Source organism: Anas acuta, chromosome 30 (genome assembly GCF_963932015.1).
Source record: "Anas acuta chromosome 30, bAnaAcu1.1, whole genome shotgun sequence".
Lineage (NCBI taxonomy): Eukaryota > Metazoa > Chordata > Aves > Anseriformes > Anatidae > Anas > Anas acuta.
This window is the reverse complement of record NC_089008.1, coordinates 1,337,263-1,352,818: the sequence shown is the minus strand read 5'-3', so window position 1 is coordinate 1,352,818 and position 15,556 is coordinate 1,337,263. Positions and strand designations below refer to the sequence as shown.

At 51.9% G+C, this 15,556-nt stretch overlaps 1 protein-coding gene across 7 annotated transcripts in view; it reads right to left on the bottom strand.

Moving 5' to 3' along the window:
* Window positions 1–13,198, bottom strand: part of LOC137846117 (uncharacterized) — a 153,127-nt gene extending 139,929 nt beyond the window's left edge. For 2 of the 7 annotated variants that reach the window (XR_011090391.1, XR_011090392.1), the window contains exons 1-2: window positions 12,988–13,198; window positions 12,085–12,516 (exon numbers count right to left, since the gene is read on the bottom strand). Coding sequence is in view for 5 of the 7 variants with exons in the window: in XM_068663820.1 (XP_068519921.1) it covers window positions 9,638–9,918; window positions 10,563–10,601; window positions 11,424–11,468; window positions 12,085–12,516; window positions 12,988–13,054 (864 nt within the window). In the remaining 2 variants the exon portion in view is untranslated. Of the gene's footprint in view, window positions 1–8,121; window positions 9,919–10,562; window positions 10,602–11,423; window positions 11,469–12,084; window positions 12,517–12,987 lie in introns of those variants that run through there. The other 5 variants (XM_068663822.1, XM_068663823.1, XM_068663820.1 and 2 more) reach the window with 5 other exon arrangements.
* Window positions 13,199–15,556: the final 2,358 nt, after the last annotated feature.

Genomic DNA, 15,556 nt, shown 5'->3' with positions numbered 1-15,556 from the left:
GCATGACCCCCACACATTTGTCAGACTCCCGCTGCCGTTGGTCTCGAGGCAACTGGGGCAGCATGCCCAAGGGATGTGCTGCCACTGCTCTGCTTCCCTTGGCTCAGCGCCTTTCTTCAGGAAGGGAATTGAGAGAGCAGCGTGGGGGAGCTCAGGTGCCTTCAGGATGAAGCCTCTGCCTTTCCTGGATGTTGTGTGGTCGCATGAGGGTCAAAGTGTGGGTGCAGATGGCTCCCACACTGCTGTGCTGACAGCAGTACGGCCCTAGCTGAGACTTCCTGAGAGTTCTTCATAAGCTCATTCACCAACAGGATGAAGGAGAATTCTGCCCACAGCCTTGGCAGCTGCCCCAGAGCTCTGAAGTCACTTTGGCCTTGGTGCAGGAATCCCCTGATGCCATCATTTGTCTTGACATTGAAGAGAAGCAGAGTGACGTGTTCAGAAGAGAGCAAATTCGAGTGGGCACAAGGGGCAGGAGCTCTTTACAGGGACATTGTTGCCCCTGAGATACAAGTAAAACTAGGGTGTGCTGCAGTGTGTGAGAGGAGAGAAAAAACAGTGGGGGCTCAACCAAAGCAGTGGATGTAGCAGGTTCTTAGGCAAGGCCCCCACTGATGAGAGCCTCTGTCTGTGGGCCAGGCTCAGGTGGCCACAGAAAGCTAACAGCACAGCTCCCAGGTGAACCGCAAGCCTCTGCCCCACCGTTCCCATCTCTGAGCAAAGGAGAAACCTGAAGCGGTGCTCCCCAAAAGCAGCACCCCAAAAGATGCTGTGGCAGGCGCCATGGGCAAGGCTGTCTCCTTCTGGCTCTGCCATCCTGCTGCTGGTATTCTGTGAGTTGGAGCATTGCTGGGAGTGGGGGCTGAGGGCTGGAGGAGTATTTCTGGGAGCAGGACAGGCCAGTGGAGGGCAGAGGGGAGGATGGGGACAGCGTGTGTGGGTCAGGTGTGCAGCATTGTGGGGCATCGTTGCTCTGGGGAAAACAGGATGGGGATGGCTTCCTCCAAGTATAAAACACTTCTGAGCAAGGGGCACACTTCTCCAGCACAATAAATTGTCTGGAGTGTTGCTCTGATTCTCTAGGACTGCTGAGTTCTTTACAGAGCTATGGGACTTACCTGGAATAAGAAATCCACACAAAATGGGATTGGAAGTGATATTCTTTGAGGGGATATTGAAGAGGAACAGCATGAGAACATGCAGGTGTGATGATGCCTGCTTAGCAGTGAGGATGTGGGCAGGGGCATCAGGAAGAGCCTGGACACTGCCCCTCTCAGCAAATCCCTCTCTGCTTTTTGTTACAGGTGGCAGCATGACCTCCCAGGACATCTGCAGCTCCCCAGGTACTCATGAGTCCTTCCCTCCCAGAGCCAGGGCACTTGGAAGCCCAACCACTGTGAGCTCTGCCCTATGGCAGCCCTTCACTGCTGTGTCTCCTGCAGGGGATCTCCGAGCTCCTGCTCTCCAAATGAACTCAACTTCTGCTCAGCCAGGTACCACAGTTGTGCTCCAGTGTATTCTCCCTGTGGTGTCACCTGTAAGAAAAATCATATTCTGCAAGGATGGGATGGAGGCATATAGCCAGAAAGCCCATCAAGGGCAGCTGAGCTACTCCATGGTCCTAAACATTACGTCAAGAAGCGCAGGAAGATATACCTGTGGGTACCAGGAGTGGAATGAGATGAAACAGAGGAGGAGCTCTGCCCTCAGTGCTGGCCAAATCCTGGATGTCCCTGGTGAGTCATGGCCCTAGGCTGGAGGGGTGAGAAGGGACGGAGGCACTTGCCACCACATGGCTGTGCTGAGGCTGGAGCTGTGTGCTGCAGCAGGCTCTGGGGTGGTTCCCCCATGGGAGTGTTCCCTCTCCTCAGAGACAGCCATGAGAAAAAACTGCTCTCAAGGGATTCCCGTGTCCCTGCAGCACCACCTCTGCTGCAGAGATGGGGCTGTGCAGAGCGCAGGCAGAGAGAGCAAGGGATGGAAATGTGGATGAATGCTGGATGAGCCAGGGATGCTCCAAGGTCTGCCCTGTGCATTGATGAGCCTATGGCAGGGCAAGTGGGATGACTGTTATGCGCTGGGCAAGGACACAGCAGTGAGGACATGGCAAGGACCCAGCAGCAGGGACATGGGCACAAGCGCGTGGGTGTCCCAGCTCTCACTCCCTCTAAACAAAACCCTCTGTGCCCCAAGGTGCATGTGCTGGCGTGACCACCCAGGACATCTTCAGTTCCCTATATGAGGTTGAGTGTGGGGATGGGTGACTGAAGAGAGGTGTGTGTGGGGTGGTGATGGCAAGGGAGAGGGAATTGGTTCTCTGGTTGAGATCTCCTGGGAAGGAATCGTTTCCCTGCATGGAACACAAAGCATTTTGTTGCAATTCTGTGGTCCCCAGTACAAGAGGGGCATAGAACTGATGGAGAGAGTCCAGAGGAGGGCTGCAAGGATGATCAGAGGTCTGGAGACAAGAGAATTGAGCCTGTTTAGCTTGGAAAAGAGGAGACTGAGGGGAGGGTGTTGAGAGAATGGAGCTGGTCTCTTTTTGATTGTGTCCAGGGAAAGGGCAAGAGACAGTGGTCTCAAATTGAAGCACAGAAAGTTCCATCTGAATATGAGGGGCATTTCTTTACTGGGAGCATGAGAGAGCACTTGAACAGGCTGCCCGGAGACGCTGTGGAGTCTCCAAATCCACCTGGATGCCATCCTGTGCAGTTTGCCCTAGCTGATCCTGCTCAGCAGAAGGCTGGACTCCATGGCTTTCAGAGGCCCCTTCCAACGTTGGCCATTCTGTGATTGTGGGATCCTCTAGCCCCCAGAATCACAGAGAGATGAGAGTGGCGGTGCCATACTTAATCGGCAGGCACACCTTGGCCAAGCTATAGTTAACCACTCACTAGGGAATTTAGACAGCAGATCCATGGGGGCCCATGTTGGCACAACAGCCACGGGCACTTTTATGCCTTCCCTGGAGATGGTGCTGGCTGTCGGTGGGGGGATGTGGCCATGGGGCTGAGGCTCATTCTGGGAACGATCTGGGTGCACTGTATACACTAAGCCTGTCCTTTTGTCCTGCCAGGCAATGTGGTGAGTTCCCCAGCAACTCCACCACCCCCAGGTGAGTGATTCCCTCCTGCACCCTCAGAAACCGTAGCCTGGGGAGAGGGCGTGCTGTGCTGCCGTCCCCATGGCATGGGGAGAAGTTGGAGCTTTACCAGGCAGGAGCATTTCAGGCACGTCCTGCTCCCTTCTTCTCCCCATCACACCCCGCTACCCTCACACCCTCTGTCCCCCAACTCTACATGCCTGGCTCCCGCACACCCTCCCCAAAACCATGCTGCTGGCAGTGGTGGCCATCGGCTTCGTCCTCCTGTCTGCAGGCAGCTGGTTTGCCATGAGGAAAGCAAACTTGCTGAGGGTGCACTCAATCCCCTCATCCAGATCATCTATAAAGATATTAAAGAGGACTGGCCCCAGTACTGAGCCCTGGGGGATGCCACTAGTGACCGGCCTCCAACTGGATTTGACTCCATTCACCACAACTCTTTGGGCCCAGCTATTCATCCAATTTCTAACCCAATGAAGCGTGCGCCAGTCCAAGCCATGAGAAGCCAGTTTCTTGAGGAGAATGTTGTGGGGAATAGTGTCAAAAGCCTTACTGAAGTCAAGGTAGACCACATCCACAGCCTTTCCCTCATCCACCAAGTGTGTCACTTTGTCATAGAAGGAGATCAGGTTAACCAAGCAGGACCTTCCTTTCAGAAACCCATGCTGACTGGGCCTGATCACGTGGTTGCACTGTAAGTGCCATGTGATGATGCTCAAGATAATCTGCTCCATGAGCTTCCCTGGCACTGAGGTCAAACTAACAGGCCTATAGTTCACTGGGCCTACCCTCCAGCCCTTCTTGTAGATGGGCGTCATGTTTGCTAGCCGCCAGTCAACTGGGAGCTACTCTGATAGCCAGGACTGCTGATAAATGATGGTAAGAGGCTTGGCCAGGTCCTCCGCCGGTTCTCTCAGTACCCTCGGGTGGATCTCATCTGGCCCCATTGACTTGTGCACATCCAAGTGCCGTACCGGGTCACCAACCATTTCTTTGTGGATAGAGAGGGCCACATCCTGCTCCCCATCCCCTTCCACCAGCTCAGGGTACTGGGTATCCAGAGAACAATTGGTATTGCCGCTAAAGACTGAGGTGAAGAAGGCATTAAGCACCTCCACCTTTTCCTCATCTCTTGTAACTAAGTTTCCCCCCGCATCCAGTAAAGGCTGGAGATTCTCCTTAGTCCTCCTTTTTGTGTTGATGTATTTATAAAAACCTTTTTTGTTATCTTTAACGGCAGTAGCCAGATTGAGCTCCAGATGAGCTTTGGCTTTTCTAATTTTGTCCCTGCACAGCTTTGCAACATCCTTATAGTCCTCCCTAGTGGCCTGCCCTCTTTTCCAAAGATTATAAACCCTCTTTTTTCTCCTAAGCTCAAGCCACAATTCTCTGTTCAGCCAGGCTGGTCTACTTCCTCGCTGGCTCGTCTTTGGGTACATGGGGCCAGACTGTTCCTGCGCCATTAAGATTTCCCTCTTGAAGAGTGCCCAGCCTTCCTGGACTCCTCTGCCCTTCAGAACCACCTCCCAAGGGACTCTACCAACCAGTGTCCTGAGCAGCACAAAGTCAGCCCTCCGGAAGTCCAATACAGCATTTTTACTGGTCCCCTTCCTGGCCTCGTCAAGAAGAGGGAACTCCAGCATTTCGTGGTCACTCTGCCCAAGACAGCTCCCGATAATCACATCCTCCACCAGTCCTTCTCTGTTTGTGAAGAGAAGGACTAGTGGGGTGCCACCCCTGGTAGGCTAACTAACCAGCTGTGTCAGGAAGTTATCTTCCACACTCTCCAGAAACCTCCTAGACTGCTTTCTCTGGGCTGTGTTGTGCTTCCAGGATATGTCAGGGAAGCTGACGTCCCCCACGTGAACAAGCGCCGACAGTTTCGCAACTTCTGTCAGCTGCCCGTAGAACTCCTCATGCGTCTCTTCATCCTGGTTCGGCGGTCTATAACAGACCCCAAAGAGACTTCAAAGTGCTCTGTCACAGTACTCGATAGGGAGGGCTCAGAAGCTCACTACAACCTGCACTATACCTTCTCCAGAAACCCACAAGGCGTAGGAAAAGTTGTAGTTCTTTCTTGTTAGCTGGTGGGCACACAGTTGTTACCTCACTGACCTCACCCACTGGGATATAGCAACATCCACCTTGCAATTTTACACCCAAGTTTCACATTTCCTGGGCCATTCCCTTGACCTTACTCTGGCCAATGGCAAAATGAGCCTTCAAGAATTTAGATGATTTACGTCGCTTTCTCAAGAATTCCTCTGCTTTGCTGCCCCATGTGAGGCTGCCATCAATGCACTGCAGGTGCTCAGGAGCTTCACCTTGTTCTACAGCCATCTGCATTACTCCATGGCAAATGGCAGGGCTGTGTTTGCACCCCTGGCACCGTCCATTGCAGGTGTACTTGCTGCAGGCCAAAGACCAGCCAAAAATTGATGTGGATTGTACCTCTGTGAGAGCATATTTCAGGAGGGAAGAAAACCTGCTGCACAACTACAGGTGGCAGAGGGAAGAATGAGAACCAGCCCAGCAGGCACCAAGGTCAGTGCAGCAGGAGGGCCGGAGGTGCTCCAGGCATGCAGCACAAGTTCCCCTGCGGCCTGTGGAGAGGCCCCTGGTGGAGCAGGCTGTCCCTCTGCACCCATGGGTCCCACATGGAGCAGATCTCAACGCTGCAGCCCATGGAGGAGCCCTTGGTGGAGCAGGTGGCTGTGGCCCATTTAGAGGCCCCACAGGAGCAGGCCTCAGGCCGGAGCTGCAGCCCGTGGAGAGGAGCCCACGCAGAACCAGGTGGTCTGGTGTCGTGTTAAGCGGTGTAGCTGATTAACCGTTATGAATCCAGTCGGATTCATGGTACTGAAATATCCCAATCACAGATTCACCAATACCTCATTAACCATTAGGCGCCTGGTTGGATTCAGAGCACTGAACTACCATGGTCAGGGATTCACCAAAAACCTATAACCACCCTTATTCTAGTTGTGTTTATTGAAAATTATTGTAATAAATGGCTAAGTACCAAATAGGATTACAAAATTTACAACTTATTAAATAGATAGAGGTAAGCAAACAGTGCTGGGTGCGCCGGGAGTCTCTGCTCCACCAAGACGCACACAAGTGATATCAGGCTTCTGATTTTTATGCTCCTAGGCTCCTACATATTCATTACCACTTCTAGAAAATGCAGGGTTATTATAATTATGTCCCGGAATCCGAACCCTACAGCTGGCTCATGCATATCAATCTCCGGTGGTCTCTCTGGGGGTCTCTCCTGCTGAAGGCTCATAGTCTTCCTCCCAGTTTTTTTACTTGTCCTTCTCCTTTGTCCAACTAGGCTGGATGTGAGAGATGTGTGCAGCGTCCCCTGCAAGCTTTGTCTCTGAGTCATCCTTCAGCTTTCCTCTTCTCCTTAATCTCTTGGCCAGATATCAGAGACTTGCATAGTGTCCCACGCAATAATCATAATATTTAGCAGTTATTCTGATATTCATTAGTTCTCTTATCCCCCATGGACACGAATTGCTGGAATATTCCTTTGCAAGATACAAGAACTATATGCATTAACCATCCTGTTTTTCTTAGACTTGGGTTATACAGGGGTATGAAAGACAGAAGGTCACATTTCATCATATCATGTGGCCCGAGGATTGTTCCATATTGACACGAATCAGATGAACACATTTCACACTATCATGGGTAGGAACAATGCATTCAAGTGTGATTTATTACAGCAACAGGAACACAGGTTCTTTGGATTGCCAGCCATAGTTACTGTCTGCAAAAACAAGCTAGCATGCATGAAATACACAGGTGACATACATGTAGGTGACACAGGTGTGCAACCTGGAAGTGCGTTAAAAGGCACAAAGACTCTATAGAGATTTCAAAGTTTCAGCGGAGACACACAGAATAACCAAGATTTCAAATCTCACCCAAAGGCCTCCCAATGGGGGAGAGGGTAGAAGAGAAGCTCAGCCCATCAACTGATCCCAGGAGTCAGGAGGTCCTCAGGATGGTGTATTCCCTCGGGGTGGTATCTCCCCTGACAGTGGTATCTTCCCCACCATCCCCTCTCTCTTAGGCCAATTTATATTATTTTCTATCTTGTAAGTGGAGCTTGAGTGACTCTAGTCAAGCATATCTTAGTTATGATTGGTGAAAAGTTATCCCATCTCCGTTTAAAGTAATAGGCTCCAAGAAACTCAGAGTGCATGCTCAGAGAGGGGTGGTCGCACATTGGAGGCAGGTAGCTTTTGGGATGGAGGCGTGTTTTGGTATTATAATGATATTATAATGAGGAAAAGTACACTAGGGTACAGCATTTGTCAAAACATGACAGGTCCTTCTCTCAGGGTAGTAAAAAGTGTAGCTTGTCGATCTCGGTGTGCACAAGAAGAATCGAGTCCCTACATGTTCACAGAGCCTAGCCGCGGTGTCTCCACCCCACTCTATGCTCCGTACTGTCCCTTAGAACCTGCACACCAGGTTCCCCCCATGTGATAGCATCTAAGGTTGGAAGCCTAAGGAACGCTTAGGTAATGCAGCTACGCCTAACCCTGAAAGCCTCTTCAATGCTGTACATTTTCTTTAAAACATGAATGTTAGTTTTATTTTCCTAGTTACTTTAGGCAATTGCACCACATTAGCTGAAGGCTGCTAACTGGTAGTGTACTCCAGGGATCCAAATTACAGAATCACAGAATCACAGAACTTCTAGGTTGGAAGAGACCTCAAGATCATTGAGTCCAACCTCTGACCTAACACTAACAAGTCCTCCACTGCTATCAATGGCTCAGAATTCAAAATATGATTATAATGAAAGTTTACACAGTGTACCCCTGCAAGTTTTGTCTTCTAGCCGTCCTTCAGCTTCTTTCTTTCTTCTCTTTAATCTCCTGGCCACCTGGCCAGATATCAGGGGCTTGCATAGTGTCCCATTCAGAAGCCAGAACAGTTACTACTTGTTAGCAGTTGTTCTGAAACCCCCAGACATCAGAGACCTCAAAGAAAGAACATACAAATACAAATAGCTCTTTATTGACACTTGACGTGTTGATAAAACAGTCCTCATAGGCCATTCACAGGGACACTCCAGTCACATCTATAGCAGTGCTAAATCAACCACAAAGAAGGCAAAAAGGCTGCAACTGTTAGGAACAAGAGCTACCCTCAGAAAGTTTGCAGCTGACACCACCGTGCGATTCGCTCACCAGGGAGGGTTGGAGGCTGTATGAGAAAGAGGGAGTAGCTCCGTCCACTCAAATCTGTATATTCCCTTTGAGGAAGAGTATCCTGGAGGCTTGTGCTGTGAAGCATGCATGCATGGGCCTGAAGGAAGCTGTGGGACAAGTGCTTTGATGAAGGCATGGGAGGTGAGGGACTGTGCTTGCAGGAAGGAGCCTGAAACCCACATCCCCTCCAGCTCTGCCTCCAAGCAGCTCTTGCTGAATTTTGAACCCATTTTCCTATCCCATATTCCCTCCGTGCAGTCCTGCATCCTCGTGCCTCCCAGCTGAGCAGCTCCTCTCCTGCCTGAACCCATCTTATCCCAGAGTCCCCCACTGCACACCAAGGCCCCAGATGTCAGCACTGGGAGCTGCAGAGAAGGGACACCTTGGCTCCTTCTTGGTATTGGTGTGGGATGGCTAAAACTCTATAGTGCAATGCTGGGGATGGTCTGTGGGTGTGGGGGCCAGCCATGCTGAGACCCCATCCTCACCTGCCCCACAGCTGGATGCCCCCATGCACAATGTCCCTGCTCAGGGTTGTCTCCTGGGGATGGCGCATTGAGAGACAGAAGATCCAGCATAGGGATTTGTGGGCATGAGGTGCAGAGTGCCAGGCATGGCCACCCCGTGGACCTCTACATGGTGTCAGCAATTCTCAGATCTCAGGCAGTTTTCCATGACACATCTGCCAGGGCAATGTCAGCAGGTAGGGGAACTCCTGGGTGGCAGGGCACAGAGAACAGGAGCTCCCTTGCAAGACACATGGCCCCACACTGCAGTCAAAGAGGAGCTCTCCCATCTCTGCTCACTGTCTTCCCTTCAAATACAGAGCAGCAACATCAGCTGGTGCATTCTGAACCAATCCTTTATAACTCGCCTCCCACAGGACCAATACCCACCAAGGTGCCTCCATACAGGGCACCATAACTATCTGGGGATGTGCCCATTGCGGTCGGCACGTTGGGCACAGGGAGGTGCTGGAGTGATGCAGGAGCTGCAGAGCATGGCTGCCTGGGGGTGCAGCCGTGACACCAACCCATTCTGGTATGTAGAGGAGGATCCCGCGATGGAGATGTGATTCTGTGGACAGGGGGCAAAGCCACGTGGGTGTTGGGGTTGAACACAGCCAGAAGGGTGCACGATGCAGTGACAATCCTTGATGGGGGAGAGAGCAGTCGCTTTTCCCTTGGGCATGCTGCCCCAGCTGCCTTGAACCCAATGGCAGCGGGAGCCTGGCCACGTTGTGGGTCATGCTCTGAGCATGGGGGAGCAGGCTGGGGACAGCATGGAGTCCAGGGGGACATCAGAGCACCATGGCGACAGGGACGTCTCCAGGCTGCCTGGCCTCGTTGGCACTGTGGCTGCATCTCTCCAGGAGGAGGGTGATGATGGGGGCAGACAGCAGCAGGAGCAGGCTGAGGGCAGAGCGCAGGATCCAGACCTCCAGGGGCATGGCTGACCCTGGGAGAGACGAGGAACACAGTGTGGCCAAGGCAAGCCTTGGAGGACAGCTGTGCTGGGAAGGGCTGATGAGCAATGTCTCACCTCTGGAAGGGAGCTGGGCCTTGTGTGAGGGGCTGCTACCTGTGGGAGACATGAACACTCTTTGAGTTTATGGAGCTCTTTGCTGGGACAATCCCAGCTGCTGAGCAGACCCTGATCTCTTGTATTGCTTCCTGGAGCAAATGGCCAAAATGAACAACCGAGCTTGTGTAAATTCATTTTCATAGGTTCATAAAGTTTAGAGGGAAAGCTTGGAGCAGTAGTGGCACAGCCCGGGGTCCATTGACATCCCGAGCCCATGTTTTTTATGCATGGGCCCTGCAACACCCCAGGTCTGCAGTAGAGGTGTTCTGCCCTGTGTCCATCCCTAACCATTTTTGGTTGGTTTGTTTTTCCAGGGAGAGGTCCCTGGATCCCTGAGCACTCTAATATCACTCCTTTCACAATATGGCTCCAGCTACACTTTTAGTTCCAGAAATATTGTCCCTTTGCTCACATGTACATTACGGCTCAGCTCATGACAATTAATCTACTTGCCCTGCCATAGGCTCATCAATGTACAGGGCAGACCTTGGAGCATCCCTGGCTTGACTCAGCATCCATCCACATCCCCAGCACTTCTTCTCTGTGCATGGGCCCTGCACAGCCCCATGTCTGCAGCAGAGGTAGTGCTGCAGGGACAGCGGGACCTGGAGGTCCCGGTGGTGCAGGAGGGAATCACTCACCTGGGGATGATGGCCTTTCTGGGGTGCTGGCCACATTGCCTGGCAGGACAAAGGTACAGGTTTAGTGTCTACAGTGCACATAGATCCTTCCCAGAATGAGCCTCAGCCCCATGGCCACATCCCCCCATCGACAGCCAGCACCATCCCCACGGAAGGCATAAAAGTGCCCGCGGCTGTTGTGCCAACATGAGCTCCCATGGATCTGCTGTCTAAATTACCTCATGAGTGGTTAAGTATAGCTTGGCCAAGGTGTGCCTGCCGATTTAATATGGCACCACCACTCTCATCTTTCTGTGATTCTGGTGCAACCTTCTGCTGAGCAGGATCAGCTAGAACACACTGCACAGGATGGCATCCAGGTGGATTTGGAATATCTCTAGAGGAGACTCCACAGCATCTCTGGGCAGCCTGTTCCAGTGCTCTGTCACCCTCCCAGTAAAGAAATGCCCCTCATATTCAGATGGAACTTTCTGTGCTTCAGTTTGAGCCCATTGCCTCTCGCCCTTTCCCTGGACACAACCGAAAAGAGACCAGCTCCATCCTCTCAACACCCTCCACTCAGATATTTATAGACATGGATGAGGTCTCACCCTCAGTCTCCTCTCTTCCAGGCTAAACAGGCTCAGTTCTCTACGCTCTGGTCCGCTGATCATTTTGCAGCCCTCCTCTGGACTCTCTCCAGTAGTTCTATGCCCCTCCTGAACAGGGAATCCCAGAACTGGGCACAAAATGCTTTGTGTTCCATGCAGGGAAGTGATTCCTTCCCAAGAGCTCTCGCCCAGAGAACAAATTCCCTCTCCCTTGCCATCACCACCCCACACACACCTCTCTTCAGTCACCCATCCCCACGCTCAACCTCACCTGGGGAGCTGCAGATGCTCTGGGTGCTCACGCCAGCAGCTGCACCTTGGGGCACAGAGGGTTTTTTTTAGAGGGAGTGAGAGCTGGGGCACCCACATGCTTGTGCCCATATCCCTGCTTCTTGGTCCTTGCCATGTCCTCACTCCTGTGTCCTTGCCTGTCAGGCACTTTGTCACCCCTGCATCTCAATCCAGCACCCCTGTGGTCTTCTCCCTTGGTCAATACCATGTCCCTTTCAGCTGGTTTGTTGTTCCACGTAGAGGTCTCCAAAACCTAAGAAATCCAGTATCTCCTTGTTCTCACCCTAGAGCTCCAGACCCATTTTCAGAGCCATAAATATAGACTTCTTCCTCACACATAGGTAACTGCCCAGATCATGACAATCTCCACATTTCTCCTGCCATAGGCTCATCAATGCACAGGGCAGATGTTGAAGCATGACCCATGTTCCATATCTTCAGCAGAGGTTCTGCTGCAGGGACAGGAGGACCCCTTGAGAACAACTCTCTCTCTCTAGGGGCTGTCTTGGAGGAGAGGGAACACTCCCGTGGGGGAACCACCCCAGAGCCTGCTGCAGCACACAGCTCCAGCCTCAGCACAGCCTTGGGGTAGCAAGTGCCTCCGTCCCTTCTCACCCCTCCAGCCTAGGGCCATGACTCACCAGGGACATTCAGGATGCGGCCAGCACTGAGGGCAGAGCTCCTCATGTATTTCATCTCATTCCTCTCCTGGTACCCACATGTATATCTTCCTGCGCTCCTTGACGTGATGTTCAGGACCACGGAGTATCTCAGCTGCCCTTGCTGGGCTTTCAGACTGTACACCTCCATCCCATCCTTGCAGAAAATGACTTGTCTTACACGTGACACCACATGGAGAATACACTGGAGCACATCTGTCGTACCTGGCTGAGCAGAAGTTGAGTTCATTTGGAGAGCAGGAGCCAGGAGATCCCCTGGAGGAGACACAGCAGTGAAGGGCTGCCATAGGGCAGAGCTCACAGTGGTTGGGCTTCCAAGTGCCCTGGCTCTGGGAGGGAAGGACTCACGAGTACCTGGGAAGCTGCACATGTCCTGGGAGGTCATGCTGCCACCTGTACCAATGGGCAGAGAGGGATTTGCTGAGAGGAGCAGTGTCCTGACTCATCCTGATGCCCCTGCCCACATCCTCACTGCTAAGCAGGCATCATCACACCTGCATGTTCTCATGCTGTACCTCTTCAATACCCCCTCAAACAATGCCACTTCCAATCCTATTTTGCGTGGATTCCTTGTTCCAAGTAAGTCCCATAGCTCTGTAAAGACCTCAGCAGTCCTAGAGTCTGAGAGCAACACTCCAAACAATTTATGGTGCTGGAGAAGTGTGCCCCTTGCTCAGATGTGTTTTATAATTGGAGGAAGCCATCCCCATCCTGCCTTCCCAAAACACACTCTGCCCCACAGTGCTGCACACCTGCCCCACACACGCTGTCCCCATCCTCCCCTGTGCCCATCATGGGCCTGTCCTGCCCACAGCAGCAGACCTCCAGCCCTCAGCCCCCACGCCCAGCAGTGCCCCAACTTACAGAGAGCCAGCAGCAGGACGGCAGGGCCAGAAGGAGACAGCCTTGCCCATGGCACCTGCCCCAGCATCTTCTGGGGTGATGCTTTTGGGGAGCAGCGTCTGCTTCAGGTATCTGCTTTGCTCTGAGCTGGGGATGGTGGGACAGATGCTTGCAGTGCAGCCGGGAGCTGTCCTGTGGGCTTTCTGTGGCCGCATGAGCCTTGGCCACACCAAGCATTGCTGTCATCAGCAGGGCCATGCCTCCGCCCTTTTTACATCCGCTGCTTTTTTTGAGCCCCCGCTGTTATTTCTGTCCTCTCGCACACCGCAACTCTTGCTGTTTTTACATGTATCTCAAGGGCAGTGTTCTTCCTACAAAGGCCTCCTTCATCTTTTCCTATTGACAGACTTGGCTCATAGCTTTGCAGCTCGCCATCAGTCTAGAAAACATCTGCAGTCTGTTCAAAATCCATTTCTATCCTTTCCACACCCACCCATTTGTAGGGACAGCCTACAAATTCATTTCCCTTCAAGCTCTCTATTGACACGAATTGCTGGAGCATTCCTTTGCAAGATACAAGAACTATAGACATTAACCACTCGGTTTTTCTTAGACTTGTGGTTACACAAGGGTATGTAAGACAGAAGGTCCCATTCATCATACCATGCGGCCCTAGCATTTTTCCATATTGAGACGAATCAGATGAACACTTTTCACATTGTTGTTATTATTATTTGCCTGTCTGAATAAACTGTCTTTATCTCAACTCACAGGCTTCACTTTCCCGTTTCGCTCTCACATCCTGGAGCACGAGTGGGGAGGGTGAGTTAACGGCTGTGTTGTGTTTAGCTGCCAGCCAGGTTAAACCACGCCAGGGCACCCACCTCTTTCATCAGAGGGCCTCCATTGCCTCCAGTGTAACTTTTATCTGCAAAGTATTTGTAGAAGCCCTTTCGGTTGTTCCATGGGATTTCCCCTAGCAATTGCTTGAAAAGGCCAAAGTTGTCCCTACTGAAGTCCAGGGTTGTGATTCTGCTTGCTATTCTGTTCCTGACACATGAGGTCCTGAACTGCACCATCTCATGGTCTCTGCAACCAAGACTGGCCTCAAACTTCAGCCTTGAGAAGAGAGGAATGAGAGGAGACCTTATCGATGTATACAAATACTTTAAGTGTGGGAGGCAGTGGGATTTGGCAAACCCCTTTTCATTTTTTCTGGGGATAGAAGAAGGGGCAATGGTCAAAAAATGGAGCACTGGAAGCTCCGCACCAACACGCGAAAGAAGTTCTTCACAGTGAGGGTGACAAAGCACTGGAACATGCTGCCCAGAGAGCTTGTGGACTCTCCTTCTCTGGAGATATTCAAGTCCTGTCTGGACGGCTACCTGGGCAACCTGCTCTAGGCAAGCTGCATTGGCAGGGGAGTTGGACCCAATGATCTCTTGAGGTCCCTTTCACCCCTAAAATTTGTGATTTTGTGATTCACCATGTCAACCAGCCCCTCCTTGTTAGTGACAACAAGATCAAGGAGACCTAGCCAAATCCCCCACGATAACCATGGATTTGGTTGTGAGGCTGCACTCAGATGCCAGTAGAAGGCCTCTTCAGTTTACGCATCCTGCTCTGGTTGCCTGTAACACACACCTACAACAGTATCCCCCATGCCAGCCTGCCCCTTAATTCTCACCCACAGACTCTCAACTCGCTCCTCATCTGCCCCTGAACAGTACTCAATACAATGGAGTTGCTCTCTGACTTGAAGAGCAGTTCCACCACCTCACCTTGCTGGCCTGTCTTTCTGAGCAGGACATAGCCATCCATGACCACATTCCAGCCATGTGAGCTGTCCCACCATGTCTCTGTAACTGCCACCAGACCTCAGTCTTCTGACCAAACACAGATTTCTAACTCCTCCTGCTTATTCCCCATGCCACACTCATTGGTGTCCAGACACTTCAGGGAAGGAGCTGAGGATGCTGATTTCACCCCATGAGGGGTGGGAGGCCTCCTGGTCTTCATGTCTGTGGGGGCACTGTCCCACCAGTACAAGCCCTGCTACAACCCCATCCCCCTGCGGATGTAACTTGAAGCTCTCCAAATGAGCCCTCCTAATTGCTGTCCCAGAACACTCCGGACCCTGTGAGATAAACCTTTCCCAAGTATTCCTCTCAGGCCTGGTGTCTTATAACACCAGCCATTACCAAATAACCCAAAATTGGGCCTGTAGCACAGGTCACGGAGCCAAGCATTTATGGACCAGATCCTTCTATTCTATACAATGTCACCACCCCAGAATGGATGGAGGGAAGAGAAAGGGACTTTTACTACAGACTCTTTCACCAACCGTCCCAAGGCCTTGAAAGCTTTCTTCATTCCCCTCAGACTAGACGACGCAGCTTCCTCCACAGCTGTCTGCAATATTGTCAGCTGATGAGGTGATATCTCTGATCCAGGCTCTGATAGACCACAGACTTCCCTGGGAATGAAGGGAATGCTCCGTGTCCTCATGGCCAGTCCTCAGTCAGTTTGGGTGCTCTCCTTTCAGTGCTCCTTGGACCCTGTCTGTGCCAGGTGAGACACCACCCTTCAT